The 17,572-nt window shown below is 36.9% G+C and overlaps 1 protein-coding gene across 1 annotated transcript in view; it reads right to left on the bottom strand.

The window, feature by feature from the left end:
* ITFG1 (integrin alpha FG-GAP repeat containing 1) overlaps positions 1–17,572 on the bottom strand; it is a 302,948-nt gene that overhangs the window by 63,304 nt on the left and 222,072 nt on the right. Inside the window, exons 12-13 of the mRNA XM_010843982.1 lie at positions 15,681–15,831; positions 12,994–13,102 (exon numbers count right to left, since the gene is read on the bottom strand). Of these exons, the coding sequence (XP_010842284.1) occupies positions 12,994–13,102; positions 15,681–15,831 (260 nt within the window). The remainder of the gene's footprint in view (positions 1–12,993; positions 13,103–15,680; positions 15,832–17,572) is intronic.

Below are 17,572 nucleotides of genomic sequence, written 5' to 3'. Positions count from 1 at the left end.
GTTAGAAATTAAATTACTGGTTACCTTCAGGTGAACTGGGCTTAGCAGAAAGGGTGGGCATGAGGAAGCTTCTGGTTGCTGGTATCATGCTTTTCTTGATCTGGGTGTATTTACATGTGTATATTTACTTTGTCGAAACGTGTAGACCTCTGTACTTATGTACACTTTTCTACATGTAGAGTTCAACAGAGTTTATTTTAAAAGTGTACATATATTATTTTTTAGTAGTTCCATTTTTAGGAATTTATTCTACAGGTATTAATTATAATAACAAGAGAATGAAAATAAACTGGTATCAATAAGAACTGATTAAATTATGTTGTATACATAGTGTCGTTGTTCAGTTGCTAAGTCATGTCCGACTCTTTGCAACCCCATGGACGGTAGCACACCAGGCTTCTCTGTCCTTCACCATCAAATTCACGTCCACTGAGTTGGTGATGCTATCTAACTGTCTCATCCTTTGCGGCCCTCTTCTCCATTTTTTGAGAATCCATGAACATGAACAGTATCCATACTATATGATACTGTTTGATAGTTAAAACAATGAGGTAGCTCTAAACTATATTGTTAAGGCATAATCTCTAAGATACATTGTTAAATGGAGAAAGCAAAGTCTAGAACTACCACTTACGTAAAATAAAAGCATATAAACACATGTGCTTGTTTAAGTGCATAAAATATCTTGGACAGACACAAAGAAGAGGTTGCTTTGGGTGGGAAGAATTGGACCACTGGGAAACACTGGTGCAAAAGGGACTTTTCACTATTATAGACTCCTGTATTTTTTTTACCATTTGCATGGTGAAAAATTTTAAAAAACCAAATTTCTTAGTGAAATAAAAATTCAGAGCGCTCAGATGATATGTGGTAAACTGGACAGTGTTATGCTGGTCGGATATAAATGTCTGTGATTTTTGGGAAAGGTAACTTAGTATTGTCTATTAACACTAAAAACACAGCCTCTCAACTCATCAAATTCATGTATATAAAATATTAGAAACTACCTATGTGTCCACTAAGAGTGGAAATGCTAAATAAATTATGGAACATCTATAGTTTTATGGAATGACATGGATTCCATCCAACACTTTCATGTCATGTTGACATGACATGAGGGTTTGCGTAAGTGTAAGTGTTGACATGAAAGAGGGTTTATACTCTCTTGCTAAAATAAAAAAAAAAAGACAAAGGCAAATATGTTCAGTAAGATTACATTTACAAATGTATATGTTGGCTGAATTTCAAGATATAATATTAAATAAAAGAAGTCAGACACAAAGAGTATATACTATATGATTACATTTATGTGACAGCTAGAAAAGGAAAAACTGTGGTGACAGAGATCAGAACAGTGGTTATACTTTTGCAGGGAATATAAGGAAGGGGCCCTTCTTGGGTACTGGAAATATTTTATTTTGATTGGAGTGTGGCTATAAGGGAAGGTACCTGTGTAAAATCTTATCAAGCTATACACCTGAACACCCATTGCTACAACTGTATTTCCACTGTCTTGTCAGCTCACACCTAGATGTCTGTACTCCTAGGTGGTTATTCTTGTCAAAGCCCGCAGGTCAGAGCATCAATTTTTTTAATGAACATCTATTTTTTCCTTCTGAACATTGCTGTAAAATTCATCTTCTTTATCAGCACACTTGATCACAGACTTTTTTGATGAAGAATTTAAATAGTAAGTGTGACAGATAATTTTATGTGCCAACTAGGTGTGTCTGTGAGGGTGTTTTCAGATAAGATTAACATTTAATCAGTAAACTGGGTAAAGCGAATTGTTTTCCATAATGTGCGGGCCTCATCCACCCAGGTGAACAGAACAAAAGACTGACGTCTCCTGAGGAAGAAGCCTCCTGCCTGATGGGTCTTCAAACTACAACACCACCTTTTCCTGCCCAATGAACTGGACACCATTCTTCCTGGTTCTACAGCTGCCTGCTGGCCTTGTGACTCAAAATGGGCATTGGCTCTGCAGATTTTGGACGTGTCAGCTTCCATAACTTTATGAATTAATTTCCTACAATAAATCTTTCTCTTTTTCTGTATTCTATTGATGTTGTTTTTCTGGAGAATCTTGATTAATTCAGTAAGTCTCTGTAGTTATTGGGTCACTGACAAAATCTTTTCTTTGCCATAGGTGCCCATTTATCAATGATACTATCAATATTCTCTCTTATTACTCTTCAACACAGTACATGGAGGTGAGTTAGTTTCTACTTCTTTCTATCTGCTCATTCTTTATTACTATGATCATGGCTTCTCCTTCCTAGAATGTTATACCACTACTCATTTTGGTTTTTCCAAACCTTAACCATCTGTCAAGGATCTAGGTTCTCAACTATCATCTTCACAGAAGACTTCTTTGATCTTAATAATCTTATATACATATAGTTCCATTTAACATTTGAGTATAAAGTTCTTTTCACTGTTCTTTAGCTATTTTTACATGCGTACATCTTCCTCTTCCAAGCTGACAGCAACAGATGCTTGCTACATAAGATAGATCCTCACTGAGAAAAACTAAGTAGCAGTCAAAGTGAAGACAATAATGTGCAAATGTGGGAGAAGATACTGGATATAGTGACTGTAAGTGCTAATAAACAGATCTACAGTATTTCCAAAACTCCCTTCATACATTCATTTTTATAGCAACTTTGCTGAGATATATATAATTCACACACCAGAGCAATCACCCGTTCAAAGGGTCCTATTCAGTGGATTTTAGTAAATTCCTAGAATTGTGCAGTCATCAACACAATCAGTTTTCATCACAATAAAGAAACCCTGTACCTTTCAGCCGTCATGCCCCATTCCCACCCAAAGCTACCACTAATCTACCATTCATTTACTATATATATTTGTGAATACTTTTCTATAATAACATATGTTATTCGAGAAAAAATTTAAAAATATAGAGAAGGAAAAAGGAGAAAATAAAAATCACTTTAACCGAACTATCCAGATACTGTTACCAACTTACTATAATCCACTGTCATGGACTGAATGTGTGTACCACCCCGCCCCCAAAGTTCATATGCTGAAGCTTCATATATGCTCTACCTTAATCCTCATAGCAAGGCTGTGAAGTAAGTCTAATTACCCTCCTCCTCCCACCCTTTTTTCTTCAAGAGCAGAAACTGAAGCTTGGGCCAGTACATTACTCAAGGTCAGAAAGGGAATGACACTCTTTAGAAAGACCATGCGGTCACTAGACACTAACTCATTTAAAAAACACATTTTCCTATATTTATATAAGATGGGAAATCAATGAACCACTGAATTATTTTATTTTATGTACAAGATAAAATGTCTGTGTTTTGTTTAGCATAGTTGAGAGTATTTATTTGAAATTACATGAGTCTCTTTCATTTTATATATAACAAGATAAAAATTGAGTTCCTGTATCTATTTTTGTTTTTAACAAGACTTCCTCTATTAAATTTGAAGTTTCACACTGTAATAGTGTGAAATAGGGTCATAATGAGAAGATTTAAATGTATCATAGATATACATATCATACATATGTCATATATAGGTATATCTTGGTTTACTGAGCTTTGCATTATTACACTTCTCAGATATTGTGTTTTTTATAAAATAAATTGAAGATCTGTGGCAACCTTGTGTCAAGCAAATCTGTCAGGGCCATTGTTCTATCAGCATTTGCTCATTTTGTGTCTCTGTGTCACATTTTGGTAATTCTCACAATATTTCAAGCTTTATCATTTATTACAATGATCTGCGGTATTTGATGTTATTACTATGACTTGCTGAAAGTTCAGACGATGCTTAGCATATTTTAGCAATAAAATATTTTTAAATTACAATTATAATTTTTTAAGACATAATGATGTTGAACAGTTAATAAAGCATAATATAAACATAATTTTCATAGGCACTGGGAGACCAAAAAGCTTGTTAACCCACATTATTGCGATACTCACTTATTGCAGCCATCTGTAACCAAGTACCTGAGTATCTCTGAGGTGTGTCTGCACACATATATGTCTTATAAAAAGTTGTCTACATAATACAGATAGAATATGCATTTCCTTGGGTTTTGCAACTAAAGACACAAGAAGGAATAATACTTATTCCTTCAGATATTGTGTTAATTAACACAATTAATTAATGTTATTGTTAATACCTTAATGTTATTGTTTAAGAATGTTTATTGTTTAATATTGTTGATAATATTGCTAACTGTTTAATTAGGAATGCAGAACTCCCAAAGGTTAACTTGTTCTTAGCCTGAAATTATTATTTCACTATGAAACAACCTGACTTTTTTTCCAGGGACATCCATATGGGCACTGCAGCAGGAAAGGCATATTTAGACTGTATCATTCCTGGGCTGCACTCACTATGTACGTTTGACGTAAGGCAGAAAAAAAATGTCTTTGGCTATTTTCAGCCATTATACTACTGCTTTTGTTAAGGAACACTGAAATTTTACTTAGCTTTGGCTTTCTCTCTAAATCCCTCTGTGACCCTCCTTTAGTTTTACCATTAGAAAAAAAGGAACACACCTACTCACATACATACATCTTACTGTCTTTCTCCCTTGAACTAATACAATTTTTAAAAAGCCTGAAAAGCATTAGGTTTCTTCAAATAATAGGCTATAAAAGGAAAATTTTTATTTTCATTTCTCTTCTCATCTTTGTCAGTATATTAATGTGACAGGTTCACAGTATGGTTTAAACATAGCTTTAATGTTTAAACATATTATAATTAGATGTAATTTCTTCAAAAACAAAGAAAGAACTGAATCAAATGTTGCTGAGAAGCACAATACAGCCTACATTTTATATGTGTTAGTAGTTCATTTTCTGTTATTAACAGGATTTTTGTTGTTGTCAGTTTCAGTACATATCAGATTAATCATACTAAAATCTATACAGGTCATTAGTACTCACCAAGAACAAATCCCAAAGTAACTACCTGATACTAACACTGGCTAAAAACCTGAAGTTCAGCTCTTTTTAGGCTTTCTAATCATGCAGTATAGGATATTCCATTAAGTGTGAGTCAATGCAAATCACTTCACCTTTCCTTGTTTTAAAATAATTTATAAGGTTTACAAAAGCTTCCAAATCCTATCATTCCAAACGGGATCTATCTTGCTTCGGGTGCTTAATACTCTGACCTGGCACAGAGGGAAATAGTCTGGTTTTAAAGGGTTCTTGTGGCTCAGACAGTAAAGCGTCTGTCTGCAGTGCGGGAGACCTGTGTTCGATCCCTGGGTTGGGAAGATCCCCTGGAGAAGGAAATGGCAACCCACTCCAGTACTCTTGCCTGGAAAATTCCATGGACTGAGGAGCCTGGTAGGCTATAGTCCACGGGGTCATAAAGAGTCGGACATGACAGAGCAACTTCACTTTCACTTTGTATAAGTCTGCTCACGTACAAGAAAATTATCTAGAAAAGTGGGAGCCTTGAACAGGCAGAGTCTGAATGAATGAGGCTGGATCATGGATGATACATGCTCTCTAAACTCAGAAATGAAGAAAAGAACCAGAGGTATAACTTGTTGTTTTGTAAGCTAAATTTTGTACTTTCTCTTTCTCCTTATAGAATATGTAAGATTATAATATTTTGAAAAGTTATACTTCACATATATTGTCATTAAAAATTACCATGTATAGGTATATGAGATAACACATGCAAAATACACAGAGGACCTGGCACATGATAAACAATAAATGTTAGCTACTCTTGTTTGTCTTTTAAAATAAATTATAGATTCTATCATTATGGATTCCAGGATTGAAAAGCATCAGCTTTCATTGCTGCAGCTACTTTTGAAACTTTAGGAACTACCAGAATGCTCAGTGTTCAGAATAGTTGTATCTAATAAGTGGTAAAAAGATCATAGCTTTTAAAAAATATTAATACTTTTCCAGACTTTTCAAATGTTTTCACAATAGGCTGCCTTATTTTTATAATGAAAAAGCAAAATAAATACCAAATTAAAAATTTACAAATAAAAAAGAATAATGCCTTAAAAGTCTCTTACATAATCAAAAGGAAATGTTTTTATAAACGTCACTCTGAAATTACTATTTTAAGACTCCAAAAGTCAAGCTAAGGAACAACTAAAAAGTACCAACAGTGAATTAAATCAGTGCAAGAATGTAATTTTCTCAGTGACATCAAAACAAAAATTCCATCCTTTTTGCTTTAGTTAGAAAACAAAACAAAACAAACAACTCCTAAATGTTCCAAGGTAGAAGTTATTATTATAGTAAAAGCTCAATTCCTACAAGTGGAACAGTTAAATTTTTTGTTTAAAACATGTGGCTATAAGTATAATAAAGGCCTTCCCAGGTGGCACCAGTGGTAAAGAATCTGTCTGCCAATGCAGGAGATGTAAGAGTTGCAGTTTTGATCCTGGTGTCAGGAAGATCCCCTGGAGGAGGAAATGTCGGGTTAGGAAGATCCCCTGGAGGAGAAAATTGCCCCCTACTCCAGTATTTTTGCCAGGAGAATCCCACAGGCAAAGGAACCTGGGGGCTGATCATTTCAGTTCAGTTCAGTTCAGTTGCTCAGTCATGTCCGACTTTTTACGACCCCATGGACTACAGCACACTAGGCCTCCCTGTCCATCACCAACTCCTGGAGTTTACTCAAACTCATGTCCATTGAGTCGGTGATGCCATCCAACCACCTCATCTTCTGTCGTCCCCTTCTCCTCCCGCCATCAATCTTCCCCAGCATCAGGGTCTTTTCAAATGAGTCAGTTCTTCACATCAGGTATGAGGTCGCAAAGAGTCTGACATTGCTGAGTGAGTGTCTGAGCACACGTAAGTACAGTAAAACATTTTTCGTAAGCAACTATAACAAAAACTGGGAACAGCTAAAACACATAAAAGGGCCCATTATGGGAAAGGGAAATTTAGCAGCATAGCTTTTGTTGTTGTTGTTGTTTACTTAATGAAAAGACCCTGATGCTGGGAAAGACTGAAGGCAAGAGAAGGGGACGATAGAGGACGAGATGGTTGGAATGCATCACTCACATGAGTTTGAGCAAGCTCTTGGGAGATGGTGAGAGACAAGGAAGCCTGGCGTGCTGCAATCCATGGGATTGCAGAGTCGGACATGACTTAGCAACTGAAAAACAAAACAGTATGGATACAACATAATTTAATCAATTCTTATTGATAGTTTATTTGACTGAGCGACTGAACAAGTTGGTGTTCTGACTCTTCTGCGACCCCATGGACTGAAGCCCTCCAGGCTTCTCTGTCCATAGGATTTTCCAGGCAAGAATACTGGAGTGGGTTGCCATTTCCTTCTCCAGGGAATCTTCCTGACCCAGGGATCAAACACATGTTTCTTGTATTGGGAAGCAGATTCTTCACCACTGAGCCAACTTGGAAGCCCCAACAGGACAGATACTGGTATATAATTTCAGCCTCCTACTATTTGTGTGGTTTTTTTTTTTTTTGCCACTGTGAGCTTCTTGATATCAAGAACTCTTTTTTAACTCTTTAGTTTTGAAGTATCTCATTTTTTTTTTCTTAAAATTTATTTTTTAATTGAAGGATAATTGCTTTATAGAATTTTGTTGTTTCCTGTCAAATCTAAACATAATGTTTTTCATTTTAAGTTGTCAATAAATGTTTTCCTACTAATTAGGTGACCTTGGTTGATTCAGGTCTAGTTTAAGGATTTTTAACAACTTCATCAACTTTTATAATTTATTAGTATTTATAACCACATCATAAAGGTCTAAAGAGATTTATTATAGCATTTTATAATACCCCTTTAAATAAACTGTTCTAAAAAGTAATTTCTAATACCCCTAGACTTTAAAAACCAAAGTTGTTTAAAAACGATTAATGAAATTTAAGAAGACAGCCTAGTCACAGTTAAATGAAAAACTGCAATTAAAATGTTTAATGAGCTATGTGCATTAAATTAGCTTAAAACATGACCAATGGGATGTAAAATCTGTAAGTTTTCCTTAAAACGACAATGCTCAGGACCTTAACATTTCATGCCAAACCACACTTTACATTATGTCTTTGTATACTTAAAGATATTTCAAGTATAAAACTTTCACTTCTGGTTTTGTGATTCAGTTTACATTAGCTACTTTACACAAATGCCAAAACTCGAAGAAAACTGCAGTAATTGTGCATAAATACTGTCACACTAGATAAATGTACAGGTTGGGAGAAGAATGATAGAAAGTCAAAACTAAAGGTCAATACTGTATAATGGTTTTAGTAACATTTGAAATGAAAAATCCTTGCCTGGATTATGGGTGGCTATTCACATTCATTTCTCTGAAAATGTCTTTAGTTTTTGTTTCTTTAAAACACATGAATACAAAGCAAATGTCATAATCAAATAGCACATGTGAAATAAAGACTCCCATTTCAGTCAGTCATGTCATTTAGACATTATTTTAGACTGTATATAGAAAACTTTTTATCTGTTATTGATTACCTATCTTTCATTCATTTTTTAAATTAAGTTAAAAATTAATTTAAATTAAAATTTTTAAATTAAAAAATTCTATGCTTAATAAAAGATATTTTAAAACATACCAGTACTCTGAAAATATATTAACCTATGTATACCTTTCTGAAAATCTCTTGAAGAAACACTCCAGAATTTGAATGAAGAAAGGTAATGGCACCCCACTCCAGTACTCTTGCCTGGAAAATCCCATGGATGGAGGAGCCTGGTGGGCTGCAGTCCATGGGGTCACGAGGAGTCGGACACAACTGAGCGTCTTCACTTTCACTTTCATGCACTGGAGAAGGAAATGGCAACCCACTCCAGTGTTCTTGCCTGGAGAATCCCAGGGACGGGGGAGCCTGGTGGGCTGCCGTCTATGGGGTCGCACAGAGTTGGACACGACTGAAGCGACTTAGCAGCAGCAAACATGTAGTATATAAGTATAAGGTGACAGTAAAGCTAGTAACTTGTTAAGTATAAATGATCATTGCTAACACGGCTATAAATTGTTAAGGATTTAGAAAATAGAAGGTACAAAAGGTAAAACCATATGAGTTGTGAAATATTTTGTTCTAGTTCTACGAAAAATGCTATTGGTAATTTGACAGGGATAGCACTGAGTCGATTGCATTTGGCAGTATAGTCATTTTCACAATACTGATTCTTCCTATCCAGGAACATGGACTATCTCTCTATCTGTTTATGTTGTCTTTGATTTCTTTCATCAGTGTCTTATAATTTTCTATATACATTCTTTTGTCTTCTTAGGTACGTTTATTCCTAGATATTTTATTCTTTCTGTTGCGAATGGGATTGAGTCCTTAATTTCTCTTTCTGATTTTTCATTGTTACTATATAGGAATGCAAGTGATTTCTGTGTATTGATTCTGTATCCTGTGACTTTGTTAAATTCACTGATTAGCTCTAGTAATTTTCTGATACTATCTTTAGGGTTTTCTATGTATAGTATCATGTCCTCTGCAAACAGTGAGAGCTTTACTTCTTCTTTTCCAATCTGGATTCCTTTCCTTTTTTTTTTTCTTCTCTGATTGCTGTAGCCAGGACTTCCAAAACTTGTTGAATAACAGTGGTGAGAGTGGACACCCTTGTCTTGTTCCTGATGTTAGCGGGAATGCTTTCAGTTTTTCACCACTGAGAATAATGTTTCCTGTGGGCTTATCATATATGGCCTTTACTATGTTGAGGTAGGTTCCTTCTATGCCCCTTTTTTGAAGAGTTTTAATCATAAATGGGTGCTGAATTTTGTCAAACAGATGGCTAACAAACACATGAAAAGATGCTTAACATTGCTCATTATTAGAGAAACGCAAATCAAAACTACAATGAGGTATCACCTCACACCAGTTAGAATGGCCATCATCAAAAGGCCTACAAACAATAAATGTTGGAGAGGGTGTGGAGAAAAGGAAACACTCTTGTACTGTTGGTGGGGATGTAAATTGATACTGCCACTATGGAAGACGGTATGGAAATTCCTTAAAAAACTAGGAATAAAACCACCATATGACCCATCAATCCGACTCCCAGGCATATACCCTGAGGAAACCAAAGTTGATAAAGACACTTGTACCTCAATATTCACTGCAGCACTATTTACAATAGCTAGAACACGGAAGCAATCTACATGTCCACTGACAGATGAATGGATAAAGAAGTTGTGGTACATATACACAATGGAATATTACTCAGCCTTAAAAAAGGAACACATTTGAGTCAGTTCTAATGAGGTGGATGAACCCAGAGCCTATTATACAGAGTGAAGTAAGTCAGAAAGAGAAAGAGAAATATTGCATACTAACGCATATATATATATGGAATCTAGAAAGATGGTACTGATGAATTTATTTGCAAGGCAGCAGTGGAGAAAGAGACACAGAGAAAGACTATGGACATGGGGAGAGGGGAGGAGAGGGTGAGATGTATGGAGAGAATAACATGGAAACTTACATTACCATATGTTAAATAGATAGTCAGTGGGAATTTGCTGTGAAGTCTCAGGGAACTCAAACAGGGGCTCTGTATCAACCTAGAGGGGTGGGATGGGGAGTGAGATGGAAGGGAGGTTCAAGAGGGAGGGCACATATGTACACCTATGGCTGATTCATGTTGATATTTGACAGAAAACAACAAAATTCTGTACAGCAATTATCCTTCAAAAAAAAAAAAGGTAAAACTAAGTCAATCATTCAGAAATAAATTTCCACATTATTTCAACAAAATCTGGAAGGAGGCAGGGGACAAAAGCTTTTGAAAGGTCTCATCTTATTTGGGAAGTGAAAGGTGAAGATACTGTTAAAATTTTAACAATCCAAGGAAATACCGGTTCACATATGTTTGTTAGAAATTTGTGCTAAGTATTAGTAGAATCAGAATGAGAAGCTCTAAAAGCTGACAGGAATAAGAGGAAAACAATTAGAGCTAGGAGCTAGCTCTGATTCAGGGGAGCTAGGGAACCCCTCCAATTCTGTAGCACAGAAAGTCTCCTGTCTGAAGAGCATTCTATGGATCTGTGCTGTTGTGGGAATCAGTAAGGGCACAGATAGAAGGATAATTTTATATCCTTCTGCCTGTGCAGAAGCCCTAAATAGACATTTCTCCAAACAAGACATATAGATGGCCAAGAGGCATATGAGAAGATATTCAACATCTCTGATTATTAGATAAATGCAAATCAAAACTAAAATGAGATATCACCTCACACCTACCAGAATGGCTATCATCAAAAAACCCACAAACAATAAATGGTGGAGAGGGTATGGAGAGAAGGGAACCATCCTATGCTGTTGGTGGGACTGTAAATTGGTTCAGCTACTATGGAGAACAGTATGGAAGTTCCTTAAAAAACTAAAAACAGAGTTACCATATGACCCTTCAATCCCACTCCTGGGCATATATCTGAAGAAAAACATGATCTGAAAAGATATATATACCCCAGTGTTCATTGCAACACTGTTTACAGTAACCAAGGCATGGAAACAACCTAAATGTCCACCGACAGAAGAATGTTTAAAGAAGATGTGGTAGATATATACAACGGAGTATTACTTGGCCACTAAAAAGAACGAAATAATGCCATTTGCAGCAACACTGATGGACCTAGAGAGTGTCATGCTAAGGAAGTAAGTCAGACAGAGAAGGAGAAATATCATATGACATGCCTTATATGTGTCCATATATTCCTTATATGGACTCTAAAAATAAAGGATACAAATGAGCTTACTTACAAAACAGAAAGAGACTCACAGACTTAAGATAATGAACTTATGGTTGCCAGGGGGAAGGATGTGGGGGAAGGGTCAGGGAGTTTGGGATGGACATGTACACACTGCTATATTCAAAGTGGATAACCAACAAGGACCTATTGTATAGTATAGGGAACTCTGTTCAATGTTCTATGGCAACCTGGACAGGAGGGGCGTTTGGAGGAGAATGGATACTTGTGTATGTATGGCTGAGTCCCATGGCTGTTCACTTGAAACTATCACAACATTGTTAATCAGCTATACCCCATACAAAATAAAAAGTTTAGAAAAAAATAAAGTTACACAGAATAAAAATTAAAAAATCCCCCTGGAACTAATAAGTGAGTTGAGCAAGGTTGCAGTGTATAAGATCAACACACAAAAATCAACTGTGTTTCTATACACTAAAAAGAAGCATGTGGAAACTAAACTTAAAAACACAGTGACATTTATAATCATGTCAAAGAAAATAAAATACCCAGGCACACACTTAACACAACATGTTCAGGATCTCTATGATGAATGTAAGTGTTAGGTGGAGGAGATGGCAGATGTAGAGTAGAATGCCAACTGAAAAATGCAGGAGCCCTGGAAACAGAGAACTACTCATTGACAACAGTCATATAGAAGGCTGATTTAGGCAGGAGTTGTCAATGGATTCTAAAACTGGTAAAAATTTGATATGCAGAAAGTACATTAAGTATCAGAATACCTCTCCACAAAACACTAATTATAAAGGGGAAAAGTTACTTTAAGGTGGGAAAACTAGCAGTCATCAAGATGACCAGATGATCAAGGGTATCATCATGGTGGTGGGTCAGGGCAACTTCATGTGTTTCTTGACATGATGCATCGAAAGGCCACAGCATAGGTTCCACCAAATTCCATGTAGTGACGTTTCTGTAAAGAATGTGTATCTTGAACTGGGTAAGGAAGAAAGAGGATTACACTACAGAATGCAGGCCTGTATTCTTTACAACTGCTAAGGGCATGAAAAGGAATTGTTCCAGACTGGAGCAGATGTGACAGTAGTATTCCTGAACAGCCTCTGGATCAGAAAGGAAAAAGCCACTGGTGGGACAGATGGCAAATTTGAACAGGGTGGTCGTGTTGTACTGAAGTTGATCTGTCTGCTTTGGAGAGTTGTTACACAGAAGCACGTTTTACTCTTTGGAAAATGTGCATTGACAGAATACAAAATCAGATGTTAATACTTAATAATAAAGCATATAAAACAAATACTCACCAATGACTTTAACAAAATAGGCATCTGCTTCAAAGTTATTTTTTAGGGTATGGATGGCAAAATCACTCTTTGTATACCCTTTGCTTAGTACTACAATGTCCAAGATTCCCTGGAAAAAAACATAAAAATGGTAAGAAACTACTGGACTGACTGAAAAAAATGATGAAAACGTATGACATGTTTATCATGTAAATACAGACCTTACTTATTCAACTTGATATTTAAAATAAAGATACTATTAAAAATATAAAACCCAGAATATTAAATATAAATAAAATTTTAAAAAAAACTGTAATTTAAATCTCTGAGGATAAATGTTACTCTTGTGTATTTCCTTCCAGGCATATCTGCATGAATTAAAAAAAAATAAAACTTATTTCTCTATTATTCATGGTGCTGGGTCTCTGTTGCTGTGTGGGCTTTTCTCCCACTGCAGACAGCCTGCACACACAGCTACTCTCCAGTCGCGTGCGGTGTACAGGCTTCTTACTGTGGTAGCTTCTCCTGTGGTGGAGCACAAGTTCTAGGTTGTGAGGTTTCAGCACTTATGCTCCCAGGCTCTAGAGCACGGGCTCAGTAGTTGTGGCACTTCAGATTAGTTGCTCCATAGCATGTTGGATCTTCCCAGATCAGGGATCAAACCCATGTCTCCTGCATTGGCAAGAGGATTCTTTACCATTGATATACTATGGAAGCCCCATGTATTAATTTTTAAAGGCCTTTGACATGAACTACCGAAGTGTTTCCAATCATCAGGGAAAGAAGGTTACTTTTCATTTGCGCTGCTTCTTATGTTTTTTCCTAAAAAAGTGGAAAGCTTTGCTAATTTTATTGGGGGTAAAAAAGGTGCTCATTTAAACTTTCATTCTGCTAACTCTTAATGAGATCAATCATTTATCATATCTTTTCACATGTTAGTTAGTTAGTGTTAAGTTACCCAGTCGTGTCTGACTCTTTGCGACCCCACGAACTGTAGCCCGCCAAGCTCCTCTATTCATGGGATTCTCCAGGCAAAAATACTGGAGTGGATTGCCATTTCCTTCTCCAGGGGATCTTCCCAACCCAGGGATCGAACCTAGGGCTCCTGCATTGTAATTGTTAAGGATTTAGAAAACAGATTCTATTTTCTAAATAGAATTCTTTAGAAGCGGATTCTTTACCGTCTGAGCTACAGGGAGGATCCATATTTCATGTTAGCTTTTTTTTAACTCACATCTTTTTTTTTCTTCTGTAAACTGACTTAATCATGTTGTTTTTCCAGTGGGAGTTTCTGGTGACTTGTATCAGTTTGAATAAATCCTTTTTCCGTTATGGATGTGGGCTTCCCTGGTGGCTCAGATGATAAAGAATCCACCTACAATGCTGGAGACCTGGGTTCAATCCCTGGGTTGGGAAGATACCCTGGAGGAGGGCATGGCAACCCACTCCAGTCTTCTTGCCTGAAGACTCCCTAAGGACACAAGAGCCTGGCGGAGACTACGGTCCATGGGCTTGCAAAGGGTCAGACACGACTGAGTGACAAAGCACAGCACAGCCTGTTATGAATGTGAGCTTCCCAGGTGGTGCTAGTGGTAAAGAATCTGTCTGCCACTGAAGGAGATATAAGAGACATGGGTTTGATCCCTGGGTTGGGAAGATCCCCTGGAAGCAGCCATGGCCACCCACTCCAGTATTCTTGTCTGGAGAATCCAATGGACAGAGGAACCTGGCAGGCTACATTCCATAGGTTACAAAGAGTTGGACCTGACTGAAGCCACTTAGCACACACACACGCATGTTAAGAATGTTAATTATTTAACTCTTTCATAGCTAATTTATCTCCTAGATTTAGATGCAATTTTAAATTTCATCTGTGGTTTTATGTACAGAAATTAAAAGCTGATTTATAGTTAATTCTACTGATTTTTCCTCATTATATTTTTACCCAATTACTTTTATGCTTGGAAATTGCTTATAAAAAGTGAAACAATACAAGAGTTGGTAGCAGAGAGACAGAGGAAAACAAGCACCTGGAAGATACTTGTAATTGAAGATCAGCCTCCTACAAAAAGCCAAACAAAACCAACTGGGTTAGTGTTGGACATAATTGTCCTGATGGAGATTTAACTTTTTAAAATAATCAAGTTATTTTACAAAGATATTTTGTGACATATTAACTCTGGAATTTAACGCATTTTTATCAGAATTTACTTTTTCCCCCAAAACTGGTTTTTGACATTAGAAAGAAGAAAACCAGGACCCTGTGTGCCTTTCCCAGGCCACCTGGAACTGAGGACAGTCACAAGAATCTGGGGCAATAGATGCCACCTCTAGCTCACAAGGTTAAGAGAGAGTACACACTGAACTCATTCTTCTGTGATCCTGTTCAGGTTTAAGGGTCTGTCATCTGTCGGCTGTTGTTTTCTCTATTTGAGCACACGCACAACTGCCATGAGCATAATTCTCTAGTGGTTTCATCTAAACAGGCATAAAATGAGATAAAGACGCTTTCATATTTCACTGTTCTGATCAGCCAGTGGTATCAATTAATTTGTTCTTTCTGTCATTTAACATTAAAAGGGGTTTTCTTTAATTAACTCGTTTGCTTTCATTATCGCATCTATTGTCTGGTTAAATAGGGTGAACTGAGAGTGAGACAAGGTAGAAGGCAATTAGATTCTGAACACAAAGAAGAGCTCTGAACTCACATCTTCGTAAATGTCAAAGAAGGTGGCAACCACCGCATCTCTGATTTGGTTTAGGTCCATCAGCTCCCAGTAGACTTTAAACATACGATGCGCCCCCTCACAGCTTGCATTAGTACAAGGGACATTCTCCAGTAAAAAGGCCTGCTGATTGCTGTGAGACAAAGGAGAGGTATTTAGTTAATAATAAAACATATCAATGCTGACTAGCATCAGCTGTGCTGTATTTCCTAGAATCAAAGAGATGGTAAATGGTCTATACTGAAGAAATATGAAAAAAACCTCAATGTCTTAATAATTGCTGTCCCGAGCCATAAAAAGCTTAAATTGTTGGCTATCCTCTTTCAGCCTTTGGCAAAAATCCTCAGGTTAGTCAGTTGTTGGCCTCTCTCTCTCCTTGTTTGGTTTCCAAGTCTATCTCTCTGCTCTCCTTTGCTGCTCCACAGCCAGTGAACCCATGTTTCATTACTGAGTTCCTGGACACTATCATAATCCCATTAGATGTGTATAATTTCTCAGGTGAATACTTGCATTTTAACTGGAGATTCCTGACATCCTGAAGTCTTACAAACCCAAAGCAGTAAGTCTACAATGATAGAATTTTAGCTTCCCAGATGGATAGTAGGCTGAGCACCTCTCAGATAAAAGGGGAAAAAAAAGTATTGTATTTTGCATAGCTATGAAGTCCTCCCTTTTGAAAATTTTATTTTATAGGCAATGTGCTTATTAATTTGGATTTGGAATCAGACTACCTGGATTCAAATTATGTTTCTGTCATTTAGCAGTTATGTGACCTCAAAAAAGTTATTTCACCTCTTGAAGACTCAGATCCTTATTTGTAAGCTGAGTAATAAGTACTTATAGAATTGTTATAAAAAATAAATGAAATACTGACTGCAAAGCACTTACAACAATTCCTGCCATCCAGTTCAATCTTAGTAAAAGTGTTTATACTATCATCACTCTTATTTATGGAGTGCAACACCATGCCATGTAAAAATATTTTCTTTAAATACAGAAGTAACTTTAGTAAATAGTGAGATTATACTCCTGTATTAGGCATTTTCTAATATTTACATTCCTTCATGTCCTTTTATGTTACATGGATAAGACAGCTGTGGTACATATAGACAATGGAGTATTCAGATCAGATCAGATCAGATCAGTTGCTCAGTCGTGTCCGACTCTTTGCGACCCCATGAACCGCAGCACGCCAGGCCTCCCTGTCCATCACCAACTTGCAGAGTTCACTCAGACTCAAATGATCGAGTCAGTGATGCCATCCAGCCATCTCATCCTCTGTCGTCCCCTTCTCCTCTTGGCCCCAATCCCTTCCAGCATCAGTCTTTTCCAATGAGTCAACTCTTTGCATGAGGTGGCCAAAGTACTGGAGTTTCAGTTTTAGCATTATTCCTTCCAAAGAAATACCAGGGCTGATCTCCTTCAGAATGGACTGGTTGGATCTCCTTGCAGTCCAAGGGACTCTCAAGAGTCTTCTCCAACACCACAGTTCAAAAGCATCAATTCTTCGGCACTCAGCCTTCTTCACAGTCCAACTCTCACATCCATACATGACCACAGGAAAAACCATAGCCTTGACTAGACGAAACTTTGTTGGCAAAGTAATTTCTCTGCTTTTGAATATGCTATCTAGGTTGGTCATAACTTTCCTTCCAAGGAGTAAGCGTCTTTAATTTCATGGCTGCAGTCACCATCTGCAGTGATTTTGGAGCCCAGAAAAATAAAGTCTGACACTGTTTCCACTGTTTCCCCATCTATTTCCCATGAAGTGATGGGACCGGATGCCATGAGCTTCATTTTCTGAATGTTGAGCTTTAAGCCAACTTTTTCACTCTCCACTTTCACCTTCATCAAGAGGCTTTTGAGTTCCTCTT

This window comes from Bison bison, unplaced genomic scaffold (genome assembly GCF_000754665.1).
Source record: "Bison bison bison isolate TAMUID 2011002044 unplaced genomic scaffold, Bison_UMD1.0 scf7180017864192, whole genome shotgun sequence".
Lineage (NCBI taxonomy): Eukaryota > Metazoa > Chordata > Mammalia > Artiodactyla > Bovidae > Bison > Bison bison.
This window is presented reverse-complemented; position numbering and strand designations above follow the sequence as displayed.